This window comes from Phyllopteryx taeniolatus, chromosome 11, assembly GCF_024500385.1.
Source record: "Phyllopteryx taeniolatus isolate TA_2022b chromosome 11, UOR_Ptae_1.2, whole genome shotgun sequence".
Taxonomy (NCBI): domain Eukaryota; kingdom Metazoa; phylum Chordata; class Actinopteri; order Syngnathiformes; family Syngnathidae; genus Phyllopteryx; species Phyllopteryx taeniolatus.
In genome coordinates this window covers 5,762,016-5,779,695 of record NC_084512.1, presented here as the reverse complement: position 1 = coordinate 5,779,695, position 17,680 = coordinate 5,762,016, and the positions used below count along the sequence as shown (strand labels likewise).

The 17,680-nt window shown below is 43.2% G+C and overlaps 1 protein-coding gene across 3 annotated transcripts in view; it reads left to right on the top strand.

Moving 5' to 3' along the window:
- LOC133485514 (adhesion G protein-coupled receptor A3) overlaps positions 1–17,680 on the top strand; it is a 230,774-nt gene that overhangs the window by 153,301 nt on the left and 59,793 nt on the right. For all 3 annotated transcript variants that reach the window (XM_061789329.1, XM_061789330.1, XM_061789331.1), the window contains 2 exons: positions 8,530–8,740; positions 9,059–9,267. In XM_061789329.1, coding sequence (XP_061645313.1) covers positions 8,530–8,740; positions 9,059–9,267 — 420 coding nt within the window. The remainder of the gene's footprint in view (positions 1–8,529; positions 8,741–9,058; positions 9,268–17,680) is intronic.

Genomic DNA, 17,680 nt, shown 5'->3' with positions numbered 1-17,680 from the left:
CGATCCATTTTCTGCGGGTGTGCTGGAGCCTATCCCAGCTATCTTCGGGCAAGAGGCGGGGTACACCCTGAACTGGTCACCAGCCAATCGCAGGGCACATATGAACAAACAACCATTCGCACTTTCATTCACACCTACGGGCAATTTAGAGTGTTCAATTAACCTACCCTGCATGTTTTTGGGATGTGGGAGGAAACCCACGCAGGCACGGGGAGAACATGCAAACTCCACACAGGCGAGGCCGGGATTTGGACCCCGGTCCTCATATATACACACACACACACACACACACACACACACACACACACACACACACACACACACACACACACACACACACACACACACACACACACACACACACACACACACACACACACACACACACACACACACACACACACACACACACACACACACACACACACACACACACATACATATATATATATATGGCGGCACGGTGGGCGACTGGTTAGAGCGTCAGCCTCGCAGTTCTGAGGTGCGGGGTTCAATTCTCGTCCCCGCCTGTGTGGAGTTTGCATGTTCTCCCCGTGCCTGCGTGGGTTTTCTCCGGGCACTCCTGTTTCCTCCCACATCCCAAAAACATGCATTAATTGGAGACTCTAAATTGCCCGTAGGCATGACTGTGAGTGCGAGTGGTTGTTTGTTTCTATGTGCCCTGCGATTGGCTGGCAACCAGTTCAGGGTGTACCCTGCCTCCTGCCCGATGACAGCTGGGATAGGCTCCAGCATGCCCGCGACCCTAGTGAGGAGAAGCGGCTCAGATAATGGATGGATGGATATATATATATATATATATATATACATATATATATATATATACATACATACACACACACACACACACAGACCCTTTCCAAAAAAATTTAATATAATTTCTACAAAAACTGAGAAAATGGTGATTTCTTCACAGTATTTAAATTTTTGGAATTATTGATTTTGTGGGTTTTATGAGCTGGAAGCCCAAATGATGCAAAAATAAACAAATAAATACTTGAAATTGTTTAAATTGTGGGCCCTGAATCTATAATCTATGAAAGTTTAACGTTTTGAATGGAATTATGGAAATAAATAAACTTTTCACATTTAAGGGTCTGTGTGTGTGTGTGTGTGTGTATGTGTATATTAGGGCTGTCAAAGTTAAAGCGTTAACTCAGGATTAATCACAAAAAAATGCATTCATCATGTTTTAACTCAGATTAATCACACACTTTAGTTTGACCACACGTGCTCCTTTACCTTAACCGTGGTGCAAGCTGCTATAAGGTCAGTGATCAGGTCAATGATTACGCCAGCGCAAAGATGAGTGAGGAGACTCCAACTGGTGTGCTCAGCGACAAATTTGGCTCCGAAAGTCACCACATAGGGACTTTCGAAAAAAGCAAATGTAATTTTCATATATTGCTGAGCTGAAGTCTCTTTTCATTGAAGCACAACAAGTTTAAAATACCATCGCAAAATAAAATGCGGTATTATGTTTGGTATATTTGGTGCCTGTCATTAATCGTGATAAATAAAAATTCAAGTGTGATTAATCTGATTTTAATTTAAATTATATATATATATATATATATATATTTAACTTATCAGCATCTCTTTCATTCATTTCTTATGAAGTGATGTTTCCAAGGTGATTTGGTAGTTTCCCTCGGTCAGACCATCGTGTTTCAACTTGCATGCTGTTTTGCATTATTTTAAGCAATTGTACATTAAAGGTCAAGGGGATGGAAAAGAGGGTCTCTATTGGATGTCTGAAATTGTGGTCTCCAAGGCTATAAGCACACCACCCTCTTAGAACATGAGGGGCTTTGAAGCAAGAAAACATTGTTGATTAACCAACTAAATTAACTGTGACGTGATGTGGTGTTAGAGGGTTTGGGAAATGTTGCTCAGGCATGGAAAATGTGTTTTCTACACTGAGACTTGCTGTTCATGCTGTGGCCTATAATGCACCCACTGGCTTGTAAATCACTTTGATGCATCATGTTGAAAGAGATAAGATACAAGTACACAAGATAAAACTGCTTCGAAAATGATTCCTCCTGAGGTCACCTGGGATTGCATTACTTCTGTAAGAGGGTCCTCTTTGAGTGCCAGTTCATCACAGAGGCTCTTATCCTCTTCAGCTCTTTAGCTAATGTCTGTATTCAGTGTCGTGTGGGAAACAGACCACCCACGGACTCAGGATGTTCCCAGTTGGGAAAGACCCTACGCAAATACCAAGGATTATCTGTCTTTCGTACTACTCCATAGGTCAGGATGAAAATCAATAGCCTTTACAGAATCAGTCAATGCAGAAAATAATAGCTGGCCAAACCTGATGCTTAAAAATCATCACAAGCTCTAATTACATGGCGGTTGCAATGTGGAAGAGTGATTCTTAAGCACGTTTGCTCGCTTCGTAACAATGACTGTGATCTGTGTAAAGGTAACCCACTCTTGTGACAGCTGCATCAGATGTAGTCTTTACATTCAGTATGAATATAAATAATATAAAATGAGCTCCAGCCATATAAATACCGTAAATTTAAATATGTAGGAGGCCTTCTTGATTTTTTCGAGAACAAATTATCATTTAACACAATGACCTTGGCAAGAGACAGCCACAGACATCCATCCATCCATTTTCTTCCGCTTATCCGAGGTCAGGTCGCGGGGGCAGTAGCTTTAGCAGGGAAGCCCAGACTTGCCTCTCTCCAGCTACTTCATCCAGCAGGTGATTTGGGGGATCCCGAGGCATTCTCAGCCGAGCCAGGAGAAATAGTATCTCCAGCGTGTCCTGGGTCGTCCCCGGTGTACGTGATATGGGGTGTTCGATCCTTGTACGACCGGAGTCAGAGTTTGGTCCGTATATCCGGCAGTAAGTCGGACTCGTTCCTGGTGAGGGTTGGACTCCGCCAAGGCTGCTCTTTGTCACCGATTCTGTTCATAACTTTTATGGGCAGAATTTCAAGGTGCAGTCGAGGCGTAGAAGGGGTCCGGTTTTGTGACCTCAGTATTGCATCTCTGCTTTTTGCAGGTGATATGGTTCTGTTGGCTTCATCAAGCCGTGATCTCCAACTCTCACAGGCAGCGTCTGCAGTGATGCGGACTTTGTATCGGTCCGTTGTGGTAAAGAAGGAGCTAAGCCGAAAGGCGAAGCTCTCAATTTACCGGTCGATCTATGTTCCTACCCTCACCTATGGTCATGAGCTGTGGGTCGTGACCAAAAGAACAAGATCCCGGATACAAGCGGCCGAAATGAGTTTCCTCCGCAGGGTGTCCGGGCTCTCCCGTAGAGATAGGGTGAGAAGCTCGGTCACCCGGGAGGAACTAAGAGTAGAGCCGCTGCTCCTCCGCATCGAGAGAAGCCAGATGAGGTGGCTGGGGCATCTGATTTGGATGCCTCCCTGGTGAGGTGTTCGGGCACGTCCCACCGGGAGGAGACCCCGGCGACGACCCAGGAGAGACTACGTCTTTCGGCTGCCCTGAGAACGCCTCGGGATCCCCCCAGAAGAGCTGGATGAAGTGGCTGGGGAGAGGGCCTGGGCGTCCCTGCTAAAGCTACTGCCCCCGCGACCCGACCTCGGATAAGCGGTATAAAATGGATGGATGGATGTATCAGGGATCTTGTTCTTTCGGTCATGACCCACAGCTTGTGACCATAGGTGAGGGTAGGAATGTAGATGGACCGGGATATTGAGAGCTTCGCCTTTCGGCTTAGCTCCTTCTTCACCACAACGGACCGATACAAAGTCTGCATCACTACAGATGCTGCAGCGATCTGCCCATCGATCTACCGTTTCATTCTTCCCTCACTCGTGGACAAGACCCAAGATACTTGAACTCTTCCACTTGGTGCAGGATCTCATCCCAGACCTGGAGAGGCCACGCCACCCTTTTTTCAACTGAGGATGATGGTCTCAGATTTGGAGGTGCTGATTTTGATGCTAACTGCTTAACACTCAGCTGCAAACCGCTCCAATGAGAGTTGGAGATCACGGCTTGATGAAGCCAACATAACCACAATATCTGTAAAAAGCAGAGATGCCATACTATCTTCACCATACTTTTATGGACACCAATTCTGTCCATAAAAGTTATGAACAGAATCGGTGACAAAGAACAGCTTTGGCGAGTCCAACCCTCGGTGGAAATGAATCCAATTTACTGCCGGCAATGCGGACCAAGCTCTGACACTGGTCATACAGGGACCGAAGAGCCCATATCAGTGGGTTCGGTACCCCATACTCCCGAACTACCCCGCACAGGACTCCCCGAGGGACACGGCCGAAAGCCTTCTCCAAGTCCATGACACATGTAGACTGGTTGGACAAACTTCCATACACCCTCAAGGACCATGCCGAGGGTGTTGAGCTGGTCCACTGTTCCACAGCCAGGAAGAAAACAACACTGCTCCTCCTGAATCTGAGATTCAACTTCCCGATGGACCCTCCTCTCCAGCACTCCTGAATAGACCTTACCAGGGAGGTTGAAGAGTGTGATCCTGCTGTAGTCAGAACACACCCTCCGGTTCCCCTTCTTCAGCGTTTTAAGCCAGAGACATAACAGAAACATTAACAGTACACTAAAAGATATATTCACAATACTGGCTATGAAGCAGATTCTAATGTGTATTCGTTACATTAACAAAATATCAATTGTGTGTTTCCAGTGGTTTACAACAGACATGTCTTAAAACAGAAAGGAGCTACCAGAGACAAATCAAACCAGTATGTACGATGAATTTCCTCTTGAGGGATCAGAATAATTCATTCATCTTCCATACCGCTTATGCTCACTAGGGTCGCGGGGGTGCTGCAGCCTATGCCAGCTGACTCTGGGCGAGAGGCCGGGTACACCCTGAGCTGGTCGCCAGCCAATCGCATTCTCACTCAAATTCACACCTACAGGGAATTTAGAGTCTTCGAGTAACCTACCAGTCATGTTTTTGGGTTTTGGGAGGAAACCGGAGTACCCGGACAAAATCCACGCAGGCACGGGGAGAACATACAAACTCTACAGAGCCGAGGCCGGATTTGAACCTGGGTCCTCAGAACTGTGAGGCAGATATTCTAACTAGTCTAACCATGCCGGCATAATGAAACACACACACACGTCATTATTTTGTAAAACATCCTTTATTTATTCAGGAATTATCTCATCAAGATCTATTCTTCCATCTTAATTCCCAAAAAAATAATTACAATTCTACATAACCAGGTTTTAAACTTCAAAAAAGAAATTGAGATACGAAGCAAATCTTAACATCCCTAATTTGAAGGTGAGCCATTTGAATGCAACACATTTGCTTACTGGTCACTCTTTGAAGTCATGCCATTTGAAGTCATTGATCATGCCACTCAGCAAGATTTTTGGCTGTGCGGCTTTAAATCGGGCTTTGCAAACTTAGCGTGTAATATCTTTCAACTTGCCGTGACTATCGACTGTGTCAGCAAAATGTTTCCACATTTATGTGCCTCTTTTTTCATAACGACCTGCGCACAAGCGCAAAAGCTTGTGGACATTTCTTTGTCACTCTGGACTGCGCTCTAGGGAGTGATCTTTCCTGGGAGGCACCATCCACAGGAGGGAGCACAGATTGCTGCATGAAACTGGATTTGTTACAGTCAGTCTTAAAATACTTGACTCAAAACAAGTGGTACGTGTAATTTTTTAGCAGTGAGGTATCACAGTGTTTTTATAGTATTGGTATAGGGTGGGCGGCACGGTGGTTGACTGGTTAGCACAGCTGCGTCACAGTTCTGAGGACCGGGGTTGAAATCCCGGCCCAGCCTGTGTGGAGTTTGCAAGTTCTTCCCGTGCCTGTGTGGGTTTTCTCCGGGTACTCCGGTTTCCTCCCACATCCCAAAAACATGCATGGTCGGTATCTGGAAGATTCTAAATTGACCTTAGGTGTGAATGTGAGTGTGAATGGTTGTTTGTTTATATGTGCCCTGCAATTGGCTGGCGACCAGTTCAGGGTGTACCCCGCCTCTCGCCCGAAGATTGCTGGGTTAGCTCCAGCACGCCCGCGGCTCTTGTGAGGATAAAGCGGTACAGAAGATGGATGGATGGATGGTATAGAGTGCATGCCTGTTTACATTTTCAAATGATCGCTTTGATGTTCTATCACTGGTGAGTTACAGCATTTTCAGAACAGGCCTGCGAGCGACTCATCATCCTTGGGCGTGACTTGGTGCCCCATGTTGGTAACCTCTGCAATAAAACCATACACGAAAATCAGTCCTTTCGGCGAAATTTGCCCTTTTGAACTCAGAATCGGCCATTTACGTGAATTGTATGGATCCAATTAGTTTTTTCTTGGGGGTGTCGCTGTCGCCGGATAAGTCACAGGAGTTGATGAGACCATAAAACACACTTCTGCCGCTTCTGCTCCTAAGAAGTAACGGTAGTTTTACTCCTTTACAATGATCTAAATGTCGCTCGCTACTTTTATTGATCAATTATTGATTATTTATCAACTATTTAGTGCACAAGACTTCGACTTCCCCATTGGGCGCTGTTGCTAATTTAAGCGCGAGTGACGTTTAAGTCTAGTTCACCAATCAAACGGCACAAGAAAGTCACATGATCCCACACAACGTCTTCTACTGGGCTTCCTGGGCATAGGTATTAACACTACATAAGCCAGCCCGGCTGGTCGTCGTGCCTGAATGGCCATCATTTTGGGAAGAGCGCTACTCTTGTTTACATTAGATGAACAAAAACAACAGCTTTCATGCATTGTAGTATTTGTCTGGCACTGTCTGCCCAAACGTGGATATTTCAGCTCACTTATAACTTGAGAAAACACCATGCAGTAAATTGCGAATATTTTGGACTTCAGTGGTCTAAATAAATGTTTTTTTGCGTGAAGAAAATGTTTATTTTCAGAATCAGAATCATCTTTATTTTGCCTTATTGTACTCTTCAGTCTTCCAGATTGCATAATTTATGTTAAAATAAAAAAAAAAAAGTTCTCTGCGGGGGCCTGGGGGATCCCCCCCAGTAGCCCCCCCCCCCCCCCCCCAATGTTTTTTTTTGTCACCTTTTTCATGCCTTTGTTGTTTGTATGTCTGTAAAACATATTGTCACTACAGTACGATTTCAGGACCAAGGTTAAGCACTTTCTTTTCTTGATAACGAGTTTTTTGTTGTTGTTTTTTTTTTTTGATAATGTGTTTTTTTTTAAATAGCTGTCAATTTGAATATTTTATTGTCAAGTATTTTTTTTCCCATAATATAGGATCCTTGGAGGTTGAGTGTTTTCACAAATGAAAGTGTCACATGCTTTAACTTGCAGTCACTTTAACTTGGGGTGATTTTTATTTATTTATTTAATTACACACCTTTGGCAATACTGTTTTTCCCTGTGTTATGATAGAACTGGAGTACCTGGTTCTGACTGTGTACTATTACGGCCTTTAAAGAAAAAAAAAAAGAAAAAAAGCCAACTCTACACTCTCCAGACACAACATTAAGTACACTTGCACAATCAAATGATTTCCAATACAAACACTATTATTTCTTTCTCCTTTACAAAGGATTTACAAAGGCTACTAATAAAGTGACCTAAGTTAGATACCAGGATGTGCTCTGCTTCTTGGACCAGTTCTTCAAACCCAGACTTTTGTCAATCTATAGCACTTGTCCTCATTGAGGTCACTGGTGAGCTGGAGCTGAGCTGACTTTGGGCGAGAGACAGGGTACACCCTGGACTGTTCGCCAGTCAATTTCAGGCCAAATAGCTGTACAGACAAACATACTCACATTCACACCTATAGACAATTTAGAGTCTTAACTGAACCTAGCATGCATGTTTTTTGTAATGTGGGAGAAGGCTGGAGTCCCCGCAGGAAACCCACAGAAGCACGGGGAGAGTATGCAAATTCCTCACATGGTTGGCTGGATGGGGGTGGAAGGTTTTAATGCCCACCCTTATGTGTTTGCATGGCCCCCCCTGAATTGGATGCCCGGGGCCACCGCCCTGTCGGGCACCCCTTTGCACACCACTGCCTGAACCTAAGAACTATGATGCAAAAGTGTGTGTGTGTGTGTGTGTGTATGTATATATATCTACACTCACACATTTCCATGTCACCTGGTTCAATGGTGGTGTGTGTCTATACCTTCAGCATTGCACTTCACTCAAAACCCTTCAGTCTGACCTGTGTTCTTTTGGGAGGAGTTAAGTGTTATTTCAAAATGTGAAAAGAAGATAAAGTCAGACTAGTTGTCTCTTTAAATCAAACGGCAGTGATGATGTGCCCTCAAGCTGAGATGGTAAAAACCATTTCCACCTCTGCGGCAGGGAGTCTGACCAAATAGGCGAGCTTCAAACAGGATTCTCACTGCCTTGGTCACTTGTGCTTTATGGTCTCTTCCATAGAAGACAAAAGAAAGCCATTTGTCTTTTTTTTATGTGATGAATTGTTGTCTTTCTACACCTTCCCCGACGCAAATTGGGCGCATGATTACTTAACGTCCATCTCCTTTTTTTTTTTTTTTGCGTTCAATCCGCAGAACTCCGAGGCAGTCGCCTCCATCCATTTACCTCTGGCTGCTCCGCACACCTCCTCCTCTGCCTTGCAATCTGTTGATAACTCCACTTGCAGGCTGCAGTTCATCGTGTTCCGCAATGGCAAACTCTTCCCGTGCACGGGTAATTCGTCCAATCTCGCGGACGATGGGAAGCGCAGGAGCGTGTCAACACCAGTTGCTTTCACCAAATTAGGTAAGAGGAAATCCATTTGACCATCGTTCCGGTATGTCAACGCTACGTCGTGTTACATCGCGTCACATGCTTGCGCGCATTAGCCACCCAAATCAATACTACGCCACATGTGTCATTGCTATATTTATGTATTTTTCTAAAGTGAAAAATACATAAATATAGCAATCTTCAGCATCTTGCTCTTCCAATTTGGCTTCATACGTCATTGCATTAAACTCACACTTTTTTTTTTTTAACTAGTGCACGCACTGACTTTTCACTTGATTTCCTTTACTGAATACATTGCTTCCCCCTTTTTTTTTTTTTTTTATTTTGCAGATGGCTGCAGCCTGGGTAGCGCCGTGCACTCCGTCACTATTGCACTCAGACACTTCGCACTGGGGGTAGAACCCACCGCAGCCTATTGGGACTTTGACCTGCTGGATGGACATGGTGGCTGGAGGGCAGAGGGCTGCCACATAACAGGCTCCGGTGGAAACACGACCACCATTCACTGCACCCATCTTAATAACTTTGCCGTGCTCATGGTGAGTAGTGTATGAGATGGCAGTGTCATTCATCTTAGCACCCCCCCCCTCCTATTCGACTTCTTCGAGCCTACTATGGGTGGGGAACCTCGTTTCCCAATAAAGAATAGATGCAGTCACGTGTTTTGAAGGCTTTCATGAAGAGGGCATTTGAAAGCTCCCTTTCTTGTCGCATATTCGTCAAACGCGTGGAATCTTATTTTTTCATGTAAATATATATATGCAAAATGATGGAAATATTTCGGAAATAAACTGCCCCCACCCCCATAAAGAGAATAGCAATAGAAGCGATGGTCGGAGAGGGAAGGAGCGCTTGTCAGGAGCTATTCGCCTCGGAGCGCAAGTGGTGTTTTAATTGGTCCCAAGCATCGCGCCCAGAGAAAATGTTGGACTATGAAGCCTAGCATGATTCATTTGTGCCACTCAAGTTGATCTCGACGCCGCCGAGATGCCTCCTCCGGAAGACGTCCCCTATTCATGAGGATAATAACCAAAGCGCAAGTGGCAATCGCATCACCGAGTCGCTTCGTGCGCAGAGCCGCTTTTGCGCCTGGTCTGATTATTATTATTATTTTATTTTTTTTTTTTTTTTTTTGGATGAAACGAAATCCTCCGGATGTTTACCGAAGAGTGGGACTCGTTAGACTGGGAGGTCAGTTCTCAGCGGAGCGTGAAAAGTGATGTGCTTGAAATGCTTGTCGCTGCTTTCCAAGTTGCTGTTTACCTGCATATTTTATGAGGCTCTTTGGAAATAAGCTGGCTGGAAAACGCCGCATAGGAATGACCAAGTGTGGCCATACAGGCAGCGTGTGCGTGCGTGCGTGAGCGCGCGCGCGTGCGTCTCTGTGTGTGTGTGTGCTCTCGGGGTGTTGCGCGGGGGGGGGGGGGGGGGGGGGGGAGTGGTGTCCGTGGAGAATACTGAACTGTTAGTAGATGGAAGCAGATGTCATATTGTGCTTGTACTTGCATTTTTTTCCTCGGAAACGCCGGCTTGTGGAGGCGCGCAGTCAGCGTGCACCTTGCGGCTGTCGTTTGCCATGTTCTGGATTGGAACCCGGGATGTGAATTTCAATACACGTCTGTCGCATTATAGGCATACGTGTGCTCGTTAAAGGTCTGCCGGAAGCCTTTGCGCCAGGGATTGCGCGTCTGTGAATGCAGTCACCACACCCGCCTGCCTGGTCTCTGCAGTGCCTGCAAGAAAGACCCCTGTTAACAGACCTGTGACATCACGCTCCCTTTGCTCTCATCTAAAAATGTGAAAAATGATCGTTATAATGGATGTATTATCTTGGAAGGCTTTTTGGCAGCACCAGACCTGTTGCTTAATTGTGCCATGTCATGTCATTATTTTCCTCACAATACTAGCTTCTGAGTTCTCCAGTTTAAACTATTACACAATAGGTACAGTGTGTATAAGAGAATAATGCCACCAGTCACCGTTGCAGTGCTCCTCGAGGAAAATCAGGTCAACTTGCTGTAAAGTTAGCTCTATTCGGCAATAAGAAGCGTGGCAGTGATTTATACCTCAAAGGCAGCAGTTACATCACTTTCAAAATGTAGCTGGATCACCTTCTGTGCCTCAAAGTGATAAAGCAAAATACCCATAATTCCAAAGAATGGGGGTAAAAGGCATGATTCGATGTTTTGTTTTGTTTTGTGAATTTTGATAATTTCACATTCACCTCATATGGAGGTCTCTGTTTGTGTGTGAGGTGGAGTCTTCCAGTAACTTAACCCAATACAACTGTCAAAGGGGACTGATTGAGGTTTTATGAGGCAAATAAAAGTACTTTCCTGAGATTCTCTTAGACTCTGGATCACAAAGAATGACACAGTGCCCACCTTCTTTCCACAATGGCAATTCTGATCTGGACTCTAAATTCTAAATACCTCATTAAGGACAGTTTGTCTGTGCCTGTGTAATTAGAATGGGGTTTTCTGAGGAACCTGTTACACAGTCAGACCAATTATATTCAACACGCAGCTATGGTAGGACAGCTTGCTCCAATTTAATGTAAATATAATAACTCTGACCCCTTGAATCGCTATGAGCAGAGCTCTTCTGAATTTTGGAAATTTCAGCACCATGAACAGTTCCCATGCCCCCCAACACACACACACACACACACCCCACATCTCCCCAGCCTCCCATGGCCTCTTCTGTCTGCAGAGAGGGCTGACTCACTCGTTTACAGCAATGCAGCCTCGTCATTTGTCTCCATCACTGTGGAAAGCGTCTATGCACCCCACACCCCAACCAAAACACACCTTTACTGTGTCTTATGTATGTTCAAAAGGTCACTGAGAGGTGCAGACATGGTAATTAGTAATTGCTTATTTATTAAGTAATATAATAGCTTCAATGTGCAGACTTCAACAACTTGTATTCAATCATAACTGTAAAGTCCTTTCATGGGGTGGAATAGATAATGGCTGTGTTAAGACTGGCACAGTAAGAGAAGAATAGGTAATCAGTTTCATCTAATGAGGATGAATCTTCTGGGAAGTCTAGTAGTTAATTCCAAAGGTGTTTGATGGTGTTTCATGGTTTCAAGTTTTTCCACACCTCAATCATCCAACTATGCCTTTTATGGACCTTGCTTTGTAGACTGGGTGACAGTCATGCTGAAACAGGAAAAAAGGACCTTCCAGAAACAGTTCCCATTAAGATTGCTGAATAGAATTGTCCAAAATGTCTTGTAAGATGTCAAGTGGAGATTCTGCAGGAAATAAAGCCCGCCGCACAGCGAGCGACTCGGCCGAACGCGACTGAATATCGCGCAGTTTGCAGGGTTCTGCAACTAGTTTTCATGAGTAGCCGACTGTCAGCAATTAGTTTTGGTCAACAGTGTTGCATTGTCGCAAATGTAATGGCAAGTCAAAAATACCATTTTGTATCACATGATCAACAAAAAATATGTTTGCGGGTACCAAGCGACATCCAGCCGTCTGTCGCCAAGCTGTACCTATACAGAATATACATAAGGTGATAATGATAATACTACGGTATGTAATTATATTTATAATTTGAGTGGTAGCCTCTCAGTCTGTAAGGACTTGGGCTTTGGAATTTGAAGACCTGTGTTTGAGTCCCACTACGGACCAAAATGTGAAAAAATGGCAACGACTTGCTGGAGAGATGGTAGTCTGCTTGTTGGCTACTGTTAAAGTGCTCTTGAGCAAGGTCAACAGCCTTTCAAATAGCCACGCTCTCTTTATTCTTATCCGTTCCCGCTCTTTGTATCAGTATACAGCAGCCAGGGCACTCTGCTTTTTCCTTGACAATTGTGCCATACTGTCTGTGGTTCAATCAAATAATATATGTGGTGTTTCCAAATATTGTTTCCCAAAAAGAAGACTTTTTTTTTTGTTTTTGTTTGGGTGCAGCGAGTTGGTAGACGTGCGGTGGTCAAACGCTCGGTATACGAGGGTGAGTCGGCAATTGTATTTTGTTAGCAATTGTGCAGTTTCATCTTGAACCACATTACTCGGTGTGCAGCGAGCCTACGGAGCTCGATAAACTTATAATAGAAAAAACAATATCTCCCAAGACTTTTGTTCATATACTGTATGTCAGGGTTTCATGAACAGATGCAGACCCAAATTAGAAATGTGGTTCTTTCCTGCGACCCAGAATACAAAAACACAATGTATTGCCATAACATTGCCATATACAGTGCATATAAATTAATGATAAGGAAAATAACTAACATGGGTTTATTACAGCAATGAATCAAAAAGCCCTGTGCCTCAAAATGATGTACCTCTACAAGATGATCTGTAAAATGGCATACCGTATTTTACTGATTCTCCCTTTTGACACTTTAAATTGTATTCACTTCACATTATGTGCTCGTAGTTTGCAATGGTGTAGCACTGCACTTTATCGTCCTCAGATGATGAAGCCCTTGCAGGGGTTCTTTTAATCACCATACTATTGAAGCACATCTGTTTGGGGAGTATCCATACTCACCAACAAACATGTCGCATGCAAAACGAACAAACAGCTACAATACAATCAGGGATTTTAATCGGTAAAAATGCTAAATCAAATCTCTCTTGGTCTGCATGTCCTTCCATTACTGTTGAAAGTATACGAATTATACCACCATAGTCACCAAAGAAAGAATCTGCTTAAGCAAGCTGTGCTTTTTTTAAACATCAAATGTCATATCAAACCACTTTGCTTTTGTATCTGTCAGTGTGACGTCGACTGGTGTGGTCTTTTGGCATGTTCACCCGTTTTCTTCTAAAACTGCTACTAAATATAATGTTTGATTGTGTTGATTCCTCAAGGCATGAATTTTTTACATATATTTTTTTTCCTACTTGTGTATGACACCCTTGTGTAGTTTTAAAGAAGGAATTTATTATTGCAGTTAAGAGTTTGATGAAGTTTGTCTTAGAGCACTGGAAAGAGCAAACGTCAACAATAATTGAAACCACCCAAATAACAGTTACTTTAGTTCAAATATAGTATGCAAACATATTTCTTTTGCCTTCATGTGTTTACATGACAAGAGGGAAGTGTGATGAGTTTTTTGGTTTTTTTTAAATACAGCTGTCGTTTACCTCATACAACCAAATGTTTCATACTTTTAGGGCTTTGAATTGTAAGTTTCACCTTTGTAATTAGAAATTACAAATCCGATTTCCTGAGATAAAATTAGTTAAGCATATTAGGGATACAAGGCAACCTTGAATAGCAAAACGAAGGTTTAACAGTTAAAAGAAGACAAAGAAGGAAGCGCTGCATTTGTTTGTTTTACTGACCACATTGTTGTAGGTAAGACTGTGTGTGTGGCAATCAGCAGCTAGCACTCTGACAAGAAGGAGGCAGTAGATGGCAAGGAATTACCTATCGGCACACACACACACACACACACACACACGCAATTCTGGCTTTCCCCCATATTCTAAAAGGGATCTCGGTCCTGCATAGAAGGATGACACAGGATCAAAACAATATCTTGTTTTGATTCTTGGGCGGGTAAAGCCGTTCCATTGCGACTATCTTCATTTTCGAAAAAGATTTGCACCAAAATGTTATGCTTCTCAAGCACACGTGCCTAACCCATCACAAAGTTTGATATTTCTTTGTATTTGCAGTTGTTTGTTTATTGTAACTAATAAACAAGACCAACAGCAATCAAAACAATACCGCTCACCCTCATGCTTTTGTAGTTGGCAGAGGTAATAAAGCCCGGGCTAAAGACAAACAATCATAGTAAACTCCCACATGGATACGATTGATTCTTTTTAGTATTTTAGTTGAATGCCTCTTTGTGTACTGGAAAATTGAATTATATATTCTGCTGACTGAAAATAAAAGACTTTTTTGAGGACATGAGTAATCAGGTATTCAGAATGTGTTTTGGTTGCTGCTAAGTGTTGGCACTATTTTACTGTGCTCTCACTTGCAATTGTTTCAAATGTGAGGAGGCAGCCATGCAGCCTCCTCACTATCCTCTGACTTAACCATTCACTAATCAGGCTTATAGCTGTGTGTTATGTCACATCTACATGCAGCACTTACAGTAGCTGTGGCTCATTTATCTCAAACTTCTGCCTGCAGATGTGCTATTGTGGTCAATGGTTCGGCTCATGGGACCCTCCCAAAAAAGACGACCCCTCGCCAATAACCAGATAGGAGTTGCAGAGAGTTTATTTCTACGAGTAATGAGTTTAGACCTCTGACAACAATTCGTCTTTGTAATATATTTTTGTTTGTTTGCAAATATACACTTGCCTCATCGTACATGTGTTTAAATGAAGAGTAGATTACTTTTTATATCATTAGTTATTAATGATGTACATTCCTCTGGTAGTCTGATGGAAGACTGCAATAGAGTGCTGTGTAATGTATATGCGTATGTATTGTATGACAAAAAAAGTAAATTTGTTTGTGTCAACACTAATTATGAATAATCACAAACAAATTCCCAGCTGTCGTTGCAGAGAGGCCCACTCCTAATTTATTATGTCTTTGCTGACCAGAATGTTAATGAAAGTTAATGTTGTAGATGCAATATGATTTGGTATTTTAACCCATTAAGATTCCTCATTCTCAAGATTCCTCATTCTAGCTGTTGATTTTACACGGCGCTTTTAAACCTTGGTCTGTGCTCTTTTAGAGTACTCTACTAATTTTACACCACTTGAGACACCGTGCAATACTACAGATTGCCTCTTGCTTCTGGCGCAGAGATTATTATTATTATTATTATTATTTTTTAGTTTTACTTGGATCATTTTCAAATTGTGCGGTCGTAATTGAACTTGAGATCTCAACATGAGCCAAAAATAGTATATCTTTATTCAATATTAATGATGCTACATGACCATTTTCATTTAATTTCATTGAATTCATTCGAGGTTTATTTGAGCTACAGACGGCAGTAATGAGCACATCTGCCTCACAATTCTGAGGACCGGGTTCAATCTCCGGTCCCGCCTGTGTGGAGTTTGCATGTTCTCCCCGTGCCTGCGTGGGTTTTCTCCGGGCACTCTGGTTTCCTCCCACATCCCAAAAACATGCAGGGTAGGTTAATTGAAGAATCTAAATTGCCCGTAGGTGTGAATGTGAGTGTGAATGGTTGTTTGTCTATATGTGCCTTGCGATTGGCTGGCGACCAGTTCAGGGTGTACTCCGTCTCTCGCCCAGAGTCAGCTGGGATAGGCTAACCAGTTGCCCACCGTGCCACCCCTATCAAATTATTCATTTAATAGACCACAGAAATTTGGTTTTGTAGAGAAAATAATTTGCACAAATAATATTTCTGAATAACACAGGGAGTTATACTTTTCGGCTTTATCTGTCTTTTGATGTCTGTTTTTTCTACCTCATCCTGTCTAAATTCCCTAAAGTTTCAATTGTCTAAATTCCCTAAGGTTTTATTCTACTGCTGCAAAAAAGAGCTGTTGATGTTTGTTGTGTTGTGATGACTAGTTCAGCTGGCGATTGTTGTGTCAACCTCGGCACTTACTGCAGCTTAATGTGTGTTCTTAAATTTCTGCTGTACGTCTTAGATGTTGACAGAGCTGCATTTTGTTGTTGCCACTAAATGGAAATCAGATCATGTAAGTATTCTGTGAGGACTCGATGAGTAGCATGAATTTGGCCATGGGGATTTGAGTGTGCTCTTACACTGTAAGGGTCTGGAGTGTTGTAGTGAGGATGTGCAAAAATAAAAACGTTATGCACTACCGATAGCTAACGTGTGAATTATTCCTCCTGAAGTATAGCACTTAAACACGGTTTTTCATACCCTCCAGATGTCAAATCTAACAGGATTGACGAAATATAAACAACTCTGTCCCCTCCTCTGCGATTCCTTTCAGCTGTGCACTATTTCGTACTGCTCCGCACAGATCGCGGGTATCAGCTACAAGGTCGGGCATGACAATAGGTACGTAATACATGATGTCAAATGGAAAAGAGGCATTTAAGGTTTTGAAGTGCCTGGGAAAAGCTGCCGCACTTTCGCCGTGTGATTACAAAAGTAGCTTCACTTCTGAAAAGCTAGAGGATTTGATTGTTGAAAAGAGCGATGCTACGACCCCGCGACTGAGAAATGTAGTTAAGCTAGTAGCGGCGCTACTTGTACCAGGTGCCATCTCACCAGCTGCTCTCCAGTCAGCTGTGTGAGCCCCCGAGAAAGACTGGTAGAGATGAGGGCATACTGCGGAAACTGCCTCCCCCCTCGTGCCTCTATTTGAGTTTTTTCGTCACTGCCTTTTAATTGGGTTACTGTGTGTGTGTGTGTGTGTGTGTGTACTGTAGTTATCAGTTTGCACAATGCAATCAAGACAAACACATTAAGAGTTAATTCTCCCCTCTCATTATTGAGTCTGTGTAGAAATTGATCGAAACCTTTAGCAGTCCTGTTGTTTGGCCCGCTTCTGTCCCATTTAATCCATCTGGTCCCTGACTGCTGCACTATATCACACTGGATCAGCGCTAAAAACACAAAAGGCAGATGGAGCTAATGGTGACTCTCATTTCCATAACAGACTTGAAAAGTGTTAATAGCCAGAACATGGTGGTCTTTCTGGCACAACCAATCATGATCAGGACGACCTTTGGCATTTACCCTACAAGTTGCTTCATAAAAGATAATTTTTCTATAGTCCTGCAGTTGTGTCAATTTGAATCAACTCTAAGGGTTGGAGAGCTGTGAATGGTTGCTGGGCTTTTAATTAGTGGCAAGCTATTGATGCAATGTGGCTCCTATGAGGACAATAGGGACAGTAGAAAATGAGTGTTACATAATTTCAAGAAGGGATGATCATGTGACAGGCGCAAAGGGTAGCTATCTTTTAGCAAGGGCTATTAAGAGCCCGTCAAAATTGGAGTCAGAGGGCATATCAGTTGTGGTCAGAAGTTTACATTGAGCATGGGCACGAGTGT